Here is a 13483-nt window from a genome sequence, read left to right on the forward strand (position 1 = left end):
GGAGACACCGGGTGTGCAACGTGGAACCAGGTCTTATTAGGAAATGGCAGAGCCAAGGAGCAGGGTGGTGGCCCGCATCCCCCCACCCCCACTCATTACCAGTTTTGCTCCCACCCCATATCCTCTGCCCTTCAGTACTGGCCTCCTGACCTTAACCTTCCTACTGTCCTGCCCTTCCTGCAGTTTCTCGCTCTCCCCTCAGCGTCACTTGAGGGCCTCCGCGTGGCGATTCAGGGCCTGAGAAAGGGCTGTCACAGCTCCCATCACTCGGCCCAGCTCCCAGGTCTCAATCTGGCTTCGGAATCGCTGCAGGAAGCGGTCAGGGTGCCAGCGCACCTGCTGGACCCTCAAGTACCTCCTCAGAGCCCCCTGTTCCTCCAAGGGGGGACCCCTGGCCACCAGTGCTGCAGCCATGGCTTCTGGGTCCCCTCCCCCAGGGCAGGGCCAAGGCACATCACCAAAGCGCCAGAGTCTGCCCCGCCCTGCGCCTCTGGGGTGCTCTGCCCGGGGCCCAGCTCTGGCCGGCTCCGGAGCGCGATCCCTGAGCGCCTCCTGCGCCCTCCGGGCTCGGCTCTCACGCAGTTCCTCCTCTTTGGCCCGGGCTCGCTCTCGGAAGAGCCGCTGCTCCTCCTCCTGCTGCCGCCAGCTGTGCCCGGAGCCCTCAGCCCGTGGGGGTCGGCAGGCTCCCTCTGCCTCACGCCGCTGCTGCTGGTGCTTCTGGGCATGTTCCCGGGCCATGCGATCTGACCAGGCTGAGAAGGACTCGGGTTCCTGGGTCTCATGGGAAGCATCATCTGTTTGGGAGGGCAGGTGGGGGTGGTCTCGGAGAGGCTGTGAGGAGGTGATGGGCAGCTCGGGAGAAGGGAGCACAGGAAGCCAGTGGGGAAGGGCGGCTGTGGATGGAAATGGCATCCTTACCTTCAAATCTCCCGATGACCTCCTGCCACTCGTCCTCCAGCTCTCCCTGCAGCTTCTGTCTCCATTCCCGTTCCTTAGAGGCCTCATCTTCCTCCTCCTCCTCAGCAGAATCCCAGGGGGGTCCCCAGCCCAGAATCTGCCCTGGGGTCTCCCCATCCTTATTCTTTATTCCCATGGCAGAAGGACAGCGACTCAGCAGTGGCAGGAAGAAATCCGTGTAGGCTGTTGACGGGACAGCAGTGAGCACAAATTAGCTGGGAGGGCCGCCATCTTGAATCTGCAGGTCACTCACTCCCTTGGTCTTAGAGCAATGGAAGCGTTGCCCACACGGATGCCTCCTGGGTACTAGGCAACCATTGTCACTGACAAATACTTATTGATACTTTACATCATGAATAAGTGTGGTGGTTTAAAATATTCTGTCTTTGCAGACCAATCTGGTGTCCTGGGAGCTCCACTACATCAAATATTTTCTAGCTTGCCTCCCTTTGACTGTATATTCCATTTTTTGGCTTGAAAAATACCGTTACTTTGTACTTTTTATTGTGTTTCTCATCCAAAACTATATCCTATATAGAATATCTGAACACCCTGATCTGTACCATTATAAATATACAAATACATAATATTTTTCTTTTTATATCACTTTTCAGTAAGCTGAGAAAAATAAATATTCTCAGGGAAATCTCTCAGCCAGCCTTAGCCAGGGGATGCTGAGAGGGTAATGGAGAGGTAGTCCAATAATGAATTTAAGCCACTGAAATGTTCCCAGCAGCAGGGCAAACTCTTTCCAAATGACTGCCGACCTAAGGCAGGGGAAAGGGGTTGAGACAGAAGGTCCCAACCTGGCTGACAGGAGGCTGGGGGAAACCGGGAAAGGGACTGACATGCCTGAGCGCCCATCTTCCTGAGTCCTGACCTCAACGCACCTGCTCCATTGTCAGCTGAGTGCCAACACTGCACCTACCAGTGCCCCCTGCCACAGCCACCAGCCCCCCCTGCACTCCCAGGACAGAGGAAGGTGAGCAAGCCACCCTCCCTTCCTGTAGACCTACTTTTTCTCCCTAGGGCAGGAGGAAGTGGGCCGGCAGGCAGTCTTTCAATCTTTATTCACTGATGCTAGAACATAGTGGCTGCCCGGCAAAACGATGGGACAGAGGAAGGGCCGTCCTGTCAGTACCAGGAAGGCACAAGATAGAATGGGTCCAGCCTTGGCTGGCCAAGGCCCACTGCCCCCTACCCATCTCCTGGCACACTCGAGTGTCACTCAACGCAAACCACATCAGGATGAGGGGTCGGGGAAACTTCTCTTTAGTACTGATGTGACCTGTCACAAGTCCTCCTAACTTGTCCCACCCAGCAACTGGCCTTGTCTTTCAACAGCTTATTTCTCACCAGGGCTCACAGCAGGTGTGAGGGTTGGTGGGTGCTCAGGTTTGCATGGGAGGTTTTAAAATTCATAGGTTTGAAGGGGTAAGCCCTCCAACTATAAAACACTATGAGTAAAATCTGGTACGGAATATTAAATAGCCACTAAAGATTATGTTGGTGTGGGGAAAAAGCAGGCTGCAAAACTGTATATAGGATCCAATCACAATTGTGTGAAAAGAGACCAAATCAATGGTTGAAAAACAGATTTGAAAGAAATATGTAAAAATTCTAGTTTCAGGGTGGTAGACTATGAGTAGCTTTCCCTCCAAGTCCTAGCTGATATTTTAATGTGAAAAGGACATAACTAATATGAAATTTTCTTTTCTTTTTAAAGATTGAAGAATAAATTTAATCACTGTTAACAGCTAGGTGTGGTCCCTTTTCAGTCCTGTCTTGGTGTATATAAACACATATGCACGACAATTTCTTTTCAAGAGTTACATGTTGTTTGGTAGCTTTCTTTTTTCATTTAGCAGTTCATTTATAATTTCCACAGGAGTATACATAGCCTACCTCATTCTTTTTTGTGAGTGTGTAGTGTTCCATTGTGTATATCAAACAAACCTTCCCACCCCCAATAGAAAGACTTTGTTTCCAAAAATGATCAGTCTTACACATATGTGTTTGTGGACTCCTTACAGTACTTCTGTGGGGTAGATTCTCAGAAGGGGAATTTCTGAGTAAACAAAATGTGCAATTTTGCCAAATTGCTTTCAAAAAAATTTGTGCCAAGGTATACCCCATCAAGAAAGTAGGAGTACCTAATGAAATTATAGTTTTATCACTTTCAGGAAACTTTTTATATGTGATAAGGAATATTATTCAATTATTCTTGAAATAAACTAGGTAATTATCAAAATATTTAAAAAAAGAATATATGAGTGCCTGTCAAGTCCTTTATCAAATCTGAATATCACCAACCCTTTAAATTTTGCCCATCTGATAGATTAAAAAAAAGACTTTATTAATGAAAGTTTTTCATATTCATATTCTGTGTCTACTTTTCCCCTGGATAATATACAGATAGATATGAGAGTTATTTATATAATATGGATACCCATCCTTTGTGTTTATTTCACATATACTGTAAATATTTTCCTCTATCTTTTCAAAGTTTTTGTCATTAAATCTGTGTCTATTTTCAACTTACAGCTTTTGACTTTATTTCATTCTTAGGAGGGTTTTTCTCCACTCCAAGATTATGCCCTTGTGTTTTTTCCTACTATATTTATTCCTAGAAAAAAAATTTTTTTCAAAACCAGAAAAAAGTACCAAGTATAGTATGATAAGCAACCTATTCCTACCACAAAGTATGTGAATGTATTTTCATTTTTGCAAAATAATTTTATTAAAAAAAAAACCATCAGAGATAAAACTAAAGTTTTCTTTGATACTGTCTTCCAAGTTTTATCCCCCAGAGAAAACCCTCTCATGAATTTGAGTCCTTCCTGTCGCATTTAGATGTTTAATCTGCTGTAATTTACTTTTGAGTCGGGTGTAAGGTAAGACTATTTTTCTCCAGAGAAGACAAATGGTCTGGTTATCATTTATTAAATAGTTCACCACCACCCTCTCCAGTTATTTGAAACACCAAATTTACTGACAATTTAACAGTATAGATCAACTTTTCCCAATGTTCTTTAATTCATATGTTGTACTTTTATACTGGGAAAAATAAACGTGAAAAAAAGCTTTGTGGCATAAACACGTTCTTCATCTTAGTGATAGAAGCGCTGTTCTTCTCCCCCAAACGAGACACGATTTCTGTCTTAATGAGATGTTGATACTAATTGGTACAGAACACTTTTAAAAAATGCCAGATCAGAAGTTTATATTCAGTGATGATTGATATGCAGAGGAAGAAAAGGTAACAGTGGGCGAGCTGGTTGGAGAGGGCTTCTAGAAGGAGGTGGGGGCCTACATTGGGTTGTGAAGGGAGAATAACTTAGCAAGGTGGAAAACTTACTAGGGCGGCAGGAAGGCGACAGGCAAGAGGCAGATAAAAGACAGGCATGCTTGTTGAAAACAGGTTTGGGGTCACTGAAGACAGAGTCATGGAGCAGGAGTCTCAGGTTTGTGGGTGTGCCGTGGGAGGTTAAGTTGGAAAGGCAAAGGGAACGTAAACCGGATGGCTCAGTCATCTGTAAAGCAGGGCCACAGCCTACTTCTACTGAGCAGATCAAAGTAGGTAATGGATGGGAAATGTCTCATACTGTGCTGGCACAGGGCAGAGGTGCAGTGAATGCTACACTCAGGAGATAAAAACAAAAAATCAAGCTGGCTTTGGACTTATTCTTTTTGCAAAGATGGTGACAAAACGACCCTGTTTGTCATCGTTCACTCATTCTTGCTGAAGGCAGAGAATGGCTATCGTTGGATTAAGGTGTGTTTATACAGGGGTCTCTGACAGCTAAGACCACCTTCCTAGGAGGTGTTACTAAAAGCCTCAAAGGTAGTGGCCATTCACTGGTATCTCACTGGGTGTGACAACCCAGCCCAGCCAATTCAGAATGAACTGACACATCCCTTGGACCCACCATGGGAACTGAAGGGAAATCCACCCTCCCCCAGAAAATTCTGGGTCATTTCATCTGTTCAAAGAAAATACCTGGATTTTAAGGCAGAATGGTCCCTAGAGATGGGCCTTCTTACCAAGGAGTTAGAAGGCCACCTGGTGGTGAGGATGGCAGGGGACCAGGAGGAAGGAAAGCCTGAGGGCCTGGGAGTGACCTGAGTGTAGGTGAAATTTCAGCAAGGTCCTGAAGTTTCTGGGCCCTGCTTTCCTCATCCTTAAATGGAACCATAATTATCAATCTCACATGTTTCTTAGAATTCAATATAATGAAGGAAGCACCTACTGTAAGAGACATTTCTGTCACTAAAGAAGCCTTAACTGAGTAATAAAAGAATAAAAATAATAGTACTTCTCATCTTTTGTTGTTGTTTAGTCACTAAGTCCTATCTGACTTTTTGTGACCCCATGGACTCTAACCCGACAGGCTCCTGTGTCTGTGGGGTTTTCTGGAGAATACTGGAGTGGGTTGCCATTTCCTTCTCCAGGGAATCTTCCCAATCCACGGATCAAACCCACATCTCCTGCACTGCAGGTGGATTCTTTACTGCTGACCACTAAGGAAGCCCTACTAATCACCTGCTGCTGCTGCTAAGTCGCTTCAGTCGTGTCCAACTCTGTGCGACCCCATAGACGGCAGCCCACCAGGCTCCCCTGTCCCTGGGATTCTCCAGGCAAGAACACTGGAGTGGGTTGCCGTTTCCTTCTCTAATGCATGAAAGTGAAAAGTGAAAGTGAAGTCGCTCAGTCGTGTCAGATTCTTAGTGACCTCATGGACTGCAGTGTACCAGGCTCCTCCGTCCATGGGATTTTCCAGGCAAGAGTACCGGAGTGGGTTGCCATTGCCTTCTCTGACTTATCATCTAGTGAATACCAAAACTGCACCAAGTGCTTGCCTCACTTGCCACAACCTCCATTCTAGAGAAGCAAATTAGGTTCACGCAGGCTAAACTGGAGAGGGCTTGACACAGCCCATTAAGTGCCAGGGCTGGAACTTGATGGGGTCTGAGGTCTGCCTCAGGGCATTCTGCTCTGTTGTCATATACAGTGTCAACTGTCAAGTTGGGTGCCTGCACTTTGTAAACCTCCTCTCTTTAAGTTAAAAAATAATCTGAATAGGTCAGCCTATCTCACTATGTTAGGGGAACTAAACAATAGGGGATTTTTGACTATATGGGGGGAGGTTTCAGGGTGTGGGTGAGATTCCTGTACATTCTTGGGGAGCTGGGGGGGATGACAATAGCAATCAAACTGAGTTCAGATTGCTCATCCACCAAGAGATTTTCATCTAATGTTCTTATTCTAGAAGGAAAGTTTCTAAAAGGGGAAATGGCATTGCACCTGTTATTTTCTTAGGGAGAGTTGTACCTCTTCTGAGCTGCGTCCACTGCCACTACAGTATCAACAAGCCCTCATCAATATCAAAGGCTTTCCAGAATGCAGATATTTGGGGGATTTGATAAGAGCTGATCTGAAAGTACATATAGTTGACCCTCCATATTCTCAGGTTCCACATCTGCAGAGTCAACCAACCATAGACCTAAAATATTCAGGGGAAAAAAAAATTCCATCAAGTTCCAAAAGCCAAAACTTAATTTGCAGTTTGCCTACAACTATCTACGTAACATTTCCATTGGATTAAGTATGTTAAGTAATCTACAGGAAGACAGTGCATGGGTTATATGCAAACATCACACCATTTCATAAAAGGGACTTGAGCACCTGTGGATTTGGGTATCCTGGGAGTGGGGGGTTCTAGAACCAATCCCTCTCAGATACCAAGGGACAATGGTACACTGTATATCAGGTAGTCTGGGAGAGCATGGCTAGGCTAGCCCTGGTAACGAAACATGTGAATGTTTCTGCAGTGAAATGTATGAATATTGACATCAGTAGGATAACAGCATATCATAAATAGATTAGCTTCAGTTTAGGTTAGATTTTTGTCACCAAATGAGTTTGGTGGCAGGTTGATGAAAAAATACGGTTCTCAGAGTGTTTCTGAGTTTCAGAACTGTGGGTAAAGGAGTATGGATCTATTAATACCCACAGGAACAATGGCTAGAGTGCTTAGCATGTGCTTATCACAACAAACTGTGGAAAATTCTGAAAGAGATGGGAGTACCAGACCACCTGACCTGCCTCTTGAGAATCCTGTATGCAGGTCAGGAAGCAAAAGTTAGAACCGGACATGGAACAACAGACTGGTTCCAAATAGGAAAAGGAGTACGTCAAGGCTATAGATGGTCACCCTGCTTATTTAACTTACATGTAGAGTACATCATGAGAAACGCTGGGCTGGATGAAGCACAAGTTGGAATCAAGACTGCTGGGAAAAACAGCAATAACCTCAGACATGCAGATGACACCACTCTTATGGCAGAAAGTGAAGAAGAACTAAAGAGCCTCTTGATGAAAGTGAAAGAGGAGAGTGAAAAAGTTGGCTTAAAACTCAACATTCAGAAAACTAAGATCATGGTATCCAGTCCCATCACTTCATGGCAAATAGATAGGTAAACAGTGGAAAGTGGCTGACTTTATTTTTCTGGGCTCCAAAATCACTGCAGATGGTGACTGCATCCATGAAATTAAAAGACGCTTACTCCTTGGAAGGAAAGTTATGACCAACCTAGACAGCATATTAAAAAGCAGAGATATTACTTTGCCAACAAAGGTCCGTCTAGTCAAAGCTTTGGTTTTTCCAGTAGTCATGTATGGATGTGAGAGTTGGACTATAAAGAAAACTGAGGGCTGAAGAATTGGTGCTTTTGAACTGTGGTGTTGGAGAAGACTCTTGAGAGTCCCTTGGACTGCAAGGAGATCCAACCAGTCCATCCTAAAGATCAGTCCTGGGTGTTCTTTGGAAGGACTGATGTTGCAGCTGAAACTCTAATGCTTTGGCCACCTGATGTGAAGAATTGACTCATTTGAAAAGACCCTGATGCTAGGAAAGATCGAGGGCAGGAGGAGAAGGGGACGACACAGGATGAGATGGTTGGATGGCATCACCAACTCAATGGACATGAGTTTGGGTAAACTCTGGGAGTTGGTAATGGACAGGAGGGCCTGGCATGCTGCAGTCCATGGGGTCACAAAGAGTCGGACACAACTGAGTGACTGAACTGAACTATCACGTGCTGGGTGCTTCATTATGTGCTGTGTCAGTTGATGCTAAAAACATTCACAGCATGAGTGCTTTGAACACAGGTGTTATCACTGTGTAATTCTATAAAGTACCACACAGCAGAGACTATCCAGGTAGGCTGCTGGGATACAATCCTTGCTCTACCACTTAATAGTTGTTTGACTTTGGCAAATTACTTCTCTGTACTGTTTCCTTATCTGAGAAGTAAAGGATGATGTTAGTGCTTATATCTTCACAGGGTAGTTGTTAGGATTAAACGAGTTGCTTTGTGAGAAGTGCCTGTGTGCTTAGTCCCCCAGTTGTGTCTGACTCTTTGCAACCCCATGCACTGTAGCCCGCCAGGCTCTTCTGTCCATGGGGATTCTCCAGGCAAGAATACTGGAGTGGGTTGCCATACCCTCCTCTAGGGGATCTTCCCAACTCAGGGATTGAAACCAGGTCTCCCTCACTGCAGGCAGATTTTTTACTGTCTGAGCCACCAGGGCAGCCCTAAATGAGTTGCTTTGTGAGAAGTGCCTGGCACACAGCAAAGGCTGCTACTAATTAATTTTGCACAGTGACAAATTAAGCATCAACAAAGTTTAGTTACTTGCCCAAGAACACACAGCTGTTAATTGTGGAGCTGGGATCTGAATCCATGCATTGTAACTGCAGAGAGTACCCTCTATCTTATTTTTCATACTACAGGCAAACAACCAGTTAAGAGAAAAAAGTAGCTGCTAACCTAGATATTGTGGCTCAGACCGTATAGAAACTTCTTGCAATGTAGGAGACCCGGGTTCGACCCCTGGGCCAGGAAAATCCCCTGGAGAAGGGAACGGCAACCCATCCCAGTATTCTTGCCCAGAGAATCCCATGGACAGAGAAGCCAGGTGGACTACAGTCTATGAGGTTGCAAAGAGTCGGACCCTACTGAGCAATTAACACACAACAATCTAGAGAGATGTGAAGTTTGAGTACTAGTTGCTGTTTGGGTAATGCTGGGCTCCTCAGACAGTGGTAGCTCAGTAATGTGAAGGCATAAATGATAGCCATAAGCCAATTTGGTCAACTACTTCCCTGAGTCCCAGGACCAAACAACTGGCTTATTTCTTCTACCACGGGCCTTCATCTCAGACCCCATCAGTTGCTCACGACCTTGTTCCCCACCAGGCAGACTCACCATCAGGGCCCTGGCGGGCAGCGGCATGCAGCGCCGTGTCCCCATGGCGGTCCTGGTGGGCAGGGTCAGCCCCAAGCCGCAGCAGCAGGCACAGGGCAGGGGCATCGTGGCGGGCGCATGCCCGGTGCAGAGGTGGGGGCTGCCCAGCATCTACATCAAGGCCTGGGTGTCGCTGAAGGAGGGCTTGGGCCCGAACCAGCCGTCCTGCAGACAAATAGCGACGGAAGCGACGCTCTCGGCGTTGGCGACGGGAAGTGGAGGCCATGGAACTCTTGGGCTGAGGAAGAAGGATAAGAAGGCAGCAGTCAGGACCCCAGCCTTGGATGGTCCCTCCCCCTCCATCTCTGGCCTACTCTGTTTCTCCCTTCGGTTCCCCATTTCTTCTGACAATTTCCAACAAGAAATGAGGCCAATCCTAACCCTCATCCCTTTACCAGATGAGAAGTTTGAAAAAAATTTTGAGGGGCGCTGGGGTCACATTTTTTTTTTAATGTAAAATTTGAGAAAAGGATAAATGATTACTTAAAGGCTCATTAGCCCAGGTAAATTTCCATAAAGGATTTTGTTATATAATACAAAACAGAATGATGGGGGAAATTTTTATCAACAGATACCTTAATTTTAAAAAGTCACAGACAATTTCAAATAATGATCTAGAAATTGAGTATAATGTACCCGGCAAACAGATGTAGAGGCTTCTCCCTCTGGGACTTGGGGGGAGGGGTTACTCATCAGACCTGCCCCCCCCGCCCCCAAAGTACCCCCGGAGCAGTAGGCCCGAAGCCCGTGTTTAAGACGCTCCGAGGAAGGGAGGCGGGAAGGGCGGAGATACTCTAGACTGACGGAAGTGGCGCAAGCCGAGAAGCAGGTAAAGGGCGGAAATGAACTGTGAGGCGTGTTACCGGATGTCGTTCCTCCCCGAGGGGGCAGGAGGTGTTTCCTTGGCCCAGCCTCCGGGGGGAAACTAGGGAACTTAAGAAAAGGGTCCGTCTGAAACCGGAAGTCTGGAAGACAGGAGAGGAAAAGGAGCAGAGAGGCAAAGGCTCTTGGGGAGTTTAACCCCGCCTCCCTCAACTGGGAGGAGAGAGGAGACGGTTCAGTGATAGACGAAAAGATGAGACGAGAGAGAAAACAGAAGAGATAAAGACAAGAAAAAAACCGCAGTGAAAATGCAAAACTAAACCCCAAACCACAGTAAGGCCAAGGAAGGGACAGATCATAGAAGAAAAATACAGTAAAAGACAAGGAAAACAACTGTAGGACAAAGCAAATGAGATGAATGGAGAAACTTGGAATTGGAAAGATGTAGCAAAAAAAGATGGAAATGGGAGGGAGAAAAAAGAGGGGGAGAGAAGTTGGAAGAATTCAGAGAAGCCCAGATATTCTGTTCCCAACATACCAAGCATGATAATTTCCTTACCTCTTCACCCCATTCTCAATCTCTGCCGCCTTCTTTCCTAAACACTCTTCTCTCGGCCGCCGCCCCCCATTCCTTCCAACTGGGAAAGCTCTGCACCTGCTGTAGTAAGCGAACAGCTTTGGACCTGGTCTCTGCTGCCACCAGGCGGTAATTCTGAGTACTGCCAGCATGAGAGGTGGAAAGGAGGACCAGCCATCAATGGGAGGATCAATTTGGGGGAGACACCCGGTACAGGAGTCTGAGCGAAAAGGGGAGCACTAAGACCCAGGGGGAGTGAAAGGCTGCAGCAAACAGCTGGAGGAGGATTAGGCGTTGTGGGGGGAGGGAAGAGGGGGAGCCATCTGGTACCTTGGTGGCTTCTGAAACAAACAACATTGGTCATAACAACAGAAATGGCCAGTCAATCCCAGGGTATCCAGCAGCTCCTGCAAGCCGAGAAGCGGGCGGCTGAGAAGGTGGCAGATGCCAGAAAGAGTGAGTCTCATTTTTTCCTTAGGAATCTGGAAAGAAAATTAGGGGTAGAGGGACAGCAAACATTTGAGTCCTTGGGATAACCCAAGACTGATGGAGAGAGAGCTGGGGGCTGCGGTTGCTTTTAGGAGGGAAGAAATGGGTGGGTGATGAGAATCCTGTTCTTGGCTGACAGAGAGAAGGCAGTAACTTTGAGGGAGGGACTGACCCCCTACTTTCACAGTGTGTGTGTGTGTGTGTTGGGGGGCGGGGGGTCCTATCCCCACTGTCAGTCCTTTCTTCTGCCTCCAGGGAAGGCTCGGCGTCTGAAGCAGGCAAAGGAGGAGGCACAAATGGAAGTGGACCAGTACCGCAGAGAGAGAGAGCAAGAATTCCAGAGCAAGCAGCAGGCAGTGAGTCGTGGGGGAGCTGAGATGGGACCCCGAGTGTGCATGTTGGTGGGTATATCTGGTGGGATGTGTACAGGGTGATTCCACAAGAAAAAAGGTGGTCAAGGGTCAAAGGGGACCCTGGTGAGGTCAAGCTTAGTTGTATGTAAGAGAGTCTGGGAGTTTTGAAGGACTCGTGTAGCTGGTGGTGGAGGTGGGGGGATGGCTGAGATCTATGCAGGGTATGATGACATTTGGGGTGGAGGGCAGAGTTTTATGGGCATGGATGGTGAGGATCCTACAGTCTGTTGTAGGATGATGCTGCATGTCAGATCTTAGAGGAGAGGGCATTATGTTGGTCTCTTTGGTGTCCAGATATTTCCATGGATGCGAGTGGTGTCTATCTAGATATTTCCATGGGTGGGCATGACTCTGGAGAGGGCCTTGCTTCCTGGCCTTGCTCCAGGACCCTTCCTTCCACGTGCCTGGATGCTTCTTTCTCTGTTTCTGCTTTTTCTTTTCTCTCTTCCACCCTTTCTCCCACTCCCCAGGCCATGGGCTCCCAAGGGAACTTGTCAGCTGAGGTGGAGCAGGCTACAAGGCGCCAGGTGCAGGGCATGCAGAGCTCCCAGCAGAGAAACCGTGAACGTGTCCTGGCCCAGCTTCTCGGCATGGTCTGCGACGTCAGGCCCCAGGTTCACCCCAACTACCGGATTGCTGCCTAGGACCTAACCTAGGGCCTGACTCCTCCCAGTTCCCTCCTGCCAAGAAATCCCCAAGTCAAAATCAACTTCCACCATAATCCTTCTCTCCCTTGCATTCCCTAGAAATTCTAGGAAGCAGGATCCAATGATTCTCCTGTGAAACTTAGACATACCCTGGTCAGACCTGAATCTCCTTATTACTCTTTTACTGGGACCGTGTAAACTGCCAGGTCACCTTCACTCAGATCCTTTGTGAAATTTGTAGCTTGGAGAAGTAGGGATGTGGAAAACACTGACTTCAGGGCCAGGCAGGCTTGGGTCCCTCTCCTGACTGTGCCACTTGCTGGCTGGGCAACCATGACAAGCTACTTAAACTGTAACTCCCGTGTCCTTGTAAGGCTGGAATAATGCTACCTTGTTGTTGCATTAACTAGAAATCATTCTGTAAAGAGCCTAGCATGGTTTCTAGTAGCTGGATTCAATAAGTGACAAATCTGTGATATTATAATGACCCCCTGCCCACCTGCCAAAACCTAAACACAGCTGTTTTCTCACTTCTGTCTGTGGCTTTCTAATTCTACTCATTCATCTTGCTGCTGCTGCTGCTGCTGCTGCTAAGTCGCTTCAGTCGTGTCCGATTCTGTGCGATGCCATAGACGGCAGCCCACCAGGCTCCCCCGTCCCTGGGATTCTCCAGGCAAGAACACTGGAGTGGGTTGCCATTGTGACCCTCCTAATTCTCTAGAGAATTGATTCTTCCCATCTTTCTTTTCCCACAGACCTTATGATCCCTGAAAAGATGAAATGGCTTTAATTAGCCTCTCTATTGTGATTCCAGGAAGATGTTTGCATTTTTTAGCCTTTTTGTCTCTGTTAAGTTGGTCTTTCTCTTTATTGGCTTTCCCCCTTTTGCTATTTCCCGAAAGAACCATCAGATGCTTACTGCTTCCTGAGATCTAAAGTGATGTTGTGTCCTCTTGTGTGCATGACCTTCCTTTTACATCCTCAACACCATACTTTCCCTTTGTAACAATAAAAGTGTCAATAAAATAATTATGGGCAAATCAACTGGTGGTTTGAGTCAGCTTCCTTTTGCTTCTCATTTCTCATTTTCAGTCATTTTTGTTCCTTGCTTATGTATTCCCCACTCAAAAGGGCTGTCCTTTGAAGCTTGTTGGGAGAATCAAAAGCAAATGGCACATAAGTTTTTCTCCTAAGTGAGAAACATGTGGCTCCTCCTTTGCAAACCTGAGGACTGTAGATGGTAACTAGAGAGAAAATCTGAGGGGTAG

The 13483-nt window shown here is 46.9% G+C and overlaps 2 protein-coding genes across 5 annotated transcripts; one reads left to right on the plus strand and one right to left on the minus strand.

Annotated features, from left to right (window-relative positions):
- Positions 1-12: 12 nt before the first annotated feature.
- Positions 13-10736, minus strand: NFKBIL1 (NFKB inhibitor like 1). 3 transcript variants are annotated; one of them, XM_027524119.1, is made up of 5 exons: positions 10649-10716; positions 10131-10232; positions 9229-9505; positions 919-1140; positions 13-794 (listed from the first exon to the last, which is right to left on the minus strand). In XM_027524119.1, exons 3-5 carry the CDS (start codon positions 9491-9493, stop codon positions 205-207), a joined length of 1077 nt encoding a protein of 358 aa, XP_027379920.1. In that variant the 5' UTR covers positions 9494-9505; positions 10131-10232; positions 10649-10716; the 3' UTR covers positions 13-204. The 3 variants fall into 3 exon arrangements, with proteins under 3 accessions (XP_027379920.1, XP_027379919.1, XP_027379918.1); XM_027524118.1 differs by lacking the exon at positions 10131-10232 and having other exon boundaries at positions 10649-10736; XM_027524117.1 differs by lacking the exons at positions 10131-10232; positions 10649-10716 and adding an exon at positions 9904-10077.
- A 112-nt stretch (positions 10737-10848) lies between these two features.
- Positions 10849-13259, plus strand: ATP6V1G2 (ATPase H+ transporting V1 subunit G2). Of its 2 annotated transcripts, none has more exons than XM_027524136.1 (3): positions 10849-11122; positions 11411-11511; positions 12039-13259. In XM_027524136.1, exons 1-3 carry the CDS (start codon positions 11041-11043, stop codon positions 12210-12212), a joined length of 357 nt encoding a protein of 118 aa, XP_027379937.1. In that variant the 5' UTR covers positions 10849-11040; the 3' UTR covers positions 12213-13259. The 2 variants fall into 2 exon arrangements, with proteins under 2 accessions (XP_027379937.1, XP_027379936.1); XM_027524135.1 differs by having other exon boundaries at positions 10940-11122; positions 11411-11556.
- Positions 13260-13483: the final 224 nt, after the last annotated feature.

Source organism: Bos indicus x Bos taurus, chromosome 23 (genome assembly GCF_003369695.1).
Source record: "Bos indicus x Bos taurus breed Angus x Brahman F1 hybrid chromosome 23, Bos_hybrid_MaternalHap_v2.0, whole genome shotgun sequence".
Classification (NCBI taxonomy): Eukaryota; Metazoa; Chordata; class Mammalia; order Artiodactyla; family Bovidae; genus Bos; species Bos indicus x Bos taurus.